The 861-nt window shown below is 41.2% G+C and overlaps 2 protein-coding genes across 2 annotated transcripts in view; one reads left to right on the forward strand and one right to left on the reverse strand.

Annotated features, from left to right (window-relative positions):
• The window catches only part of LOC105273540 (39S ribosomal protein L38, mitochondrial-like), a gene marked incomplete at its 5' end in the record, with an annotated part of 15,762 nt that overhangs the window by 7,477 nt on the left and 7,424 nt on the right, over positions 1 to 861 (forward strand). The window lies entirely within an intron of this gene.
• LOC105273541 (uncharacterized) overlaps positions 1 to 861 on the reverse strand; it is a 10,007-nt gene that overhangs the window by 6,304 nt on the left and 2,842 nt on the right. Inside the window, exons 4-6 of the mRNA XM_011316037.1 lie at positions 789 to 793; positions 321 to 634; positions 97 to 264 (exon numbers count right to left, since the gene is read on the reverse strand). Of these exons, the coding sequence (XP_011314339.1) occupies positions 97 to 264; positions 321 to 634; positions 789 to 793 (487 nt within the window). The remainder of the gene's footprint in view (positions 1 to 96; positions 265 to 320; positions 635 to 788; positions 794 to 861) is intronic.

Below are 861 nucleotides of genomic sequence, written 5' to 3' on the forward strand. Positions count from 1 at the left end.
GGGGAAGGGGTGGGGGGGCTGGACGAATTGAAGGGGAATAATTGCAGAATTAAGAACTGGCATTTTACAAATGAGAGTGAGAATAAAATGGTCTACCGGTCGGTTCCACATCTTCATTACTAAATTTCCTCTTGGAATGCACACCAGCGACATAATTCTGATACAAAATCCTAGCATTTCTTTCTGTCTCCTCATCAAGATCGGGACAGCTCATTCCTTGGAGAGTAATGATTTTCGTCGTAACTCGAGAGAGCAGGGAAAGAGCTGAAACAAAAGCTACAATCAATACCGCAATTAAATCTAAATGATAATCTATTCACCGTCAGTGTCGACTGTTTCTACTCTCGGTGCGTCAGGTTTGAGTGATCGCATTGACCTCTCGTCCTCACTTTCCTTGTCGTCATTACGTTTGGCTTTCTCCTTGGTCTTTCTATCATGATCCTTTGTGGACTTCTTACCAATCCCACCCCCAGCTTTACCACTCACCACCTCCAGCAAGCTCAGCATATTTAACAAAGCGCTTCGTAAATTAATTAATACTTCACCCTTGGCTCGCCTTTTTCCCTCGCAATCCGCTTTTCTTTTTTTTTGATACTCTATCTGCTCCAGGGTTTCTTTCTTGTTCGCTTTATATCTGGATTAAAAATTCCGTAGTACAGTGGGATTTTTGGGGCACCAAAAAAATTACACCCACTATTTTACCATTCGCTCTGGAATTACTGGAAAATAGTCCGCGGGAGATTTTTTTTTTACACAATATCTTCAACGAAATCCCCGGATATTTCTACCTGCACTGCAGAGATGTCCAAATAATTCCAGTATTCAGCGATTTTTATTTATATTTCAAGAATTGTGGGATGT

The sequence above is a fragment of the Fopius arisanus genome, unplaced genomic scaffold (assembly GCF_000806365.1).
Source record: "Fopius arisanus strain USDA-PBARC FA_bdor unplaced genomic scaffold, ASM80636v1 scaffold00005, whole genome shotgun sequence".
Lineage (NCBI taxonomy): Eukaryota > Metazoa > Arthropoda > Insecta > Hymenoptera > Braconidae > Fopius > Fopius arisanus.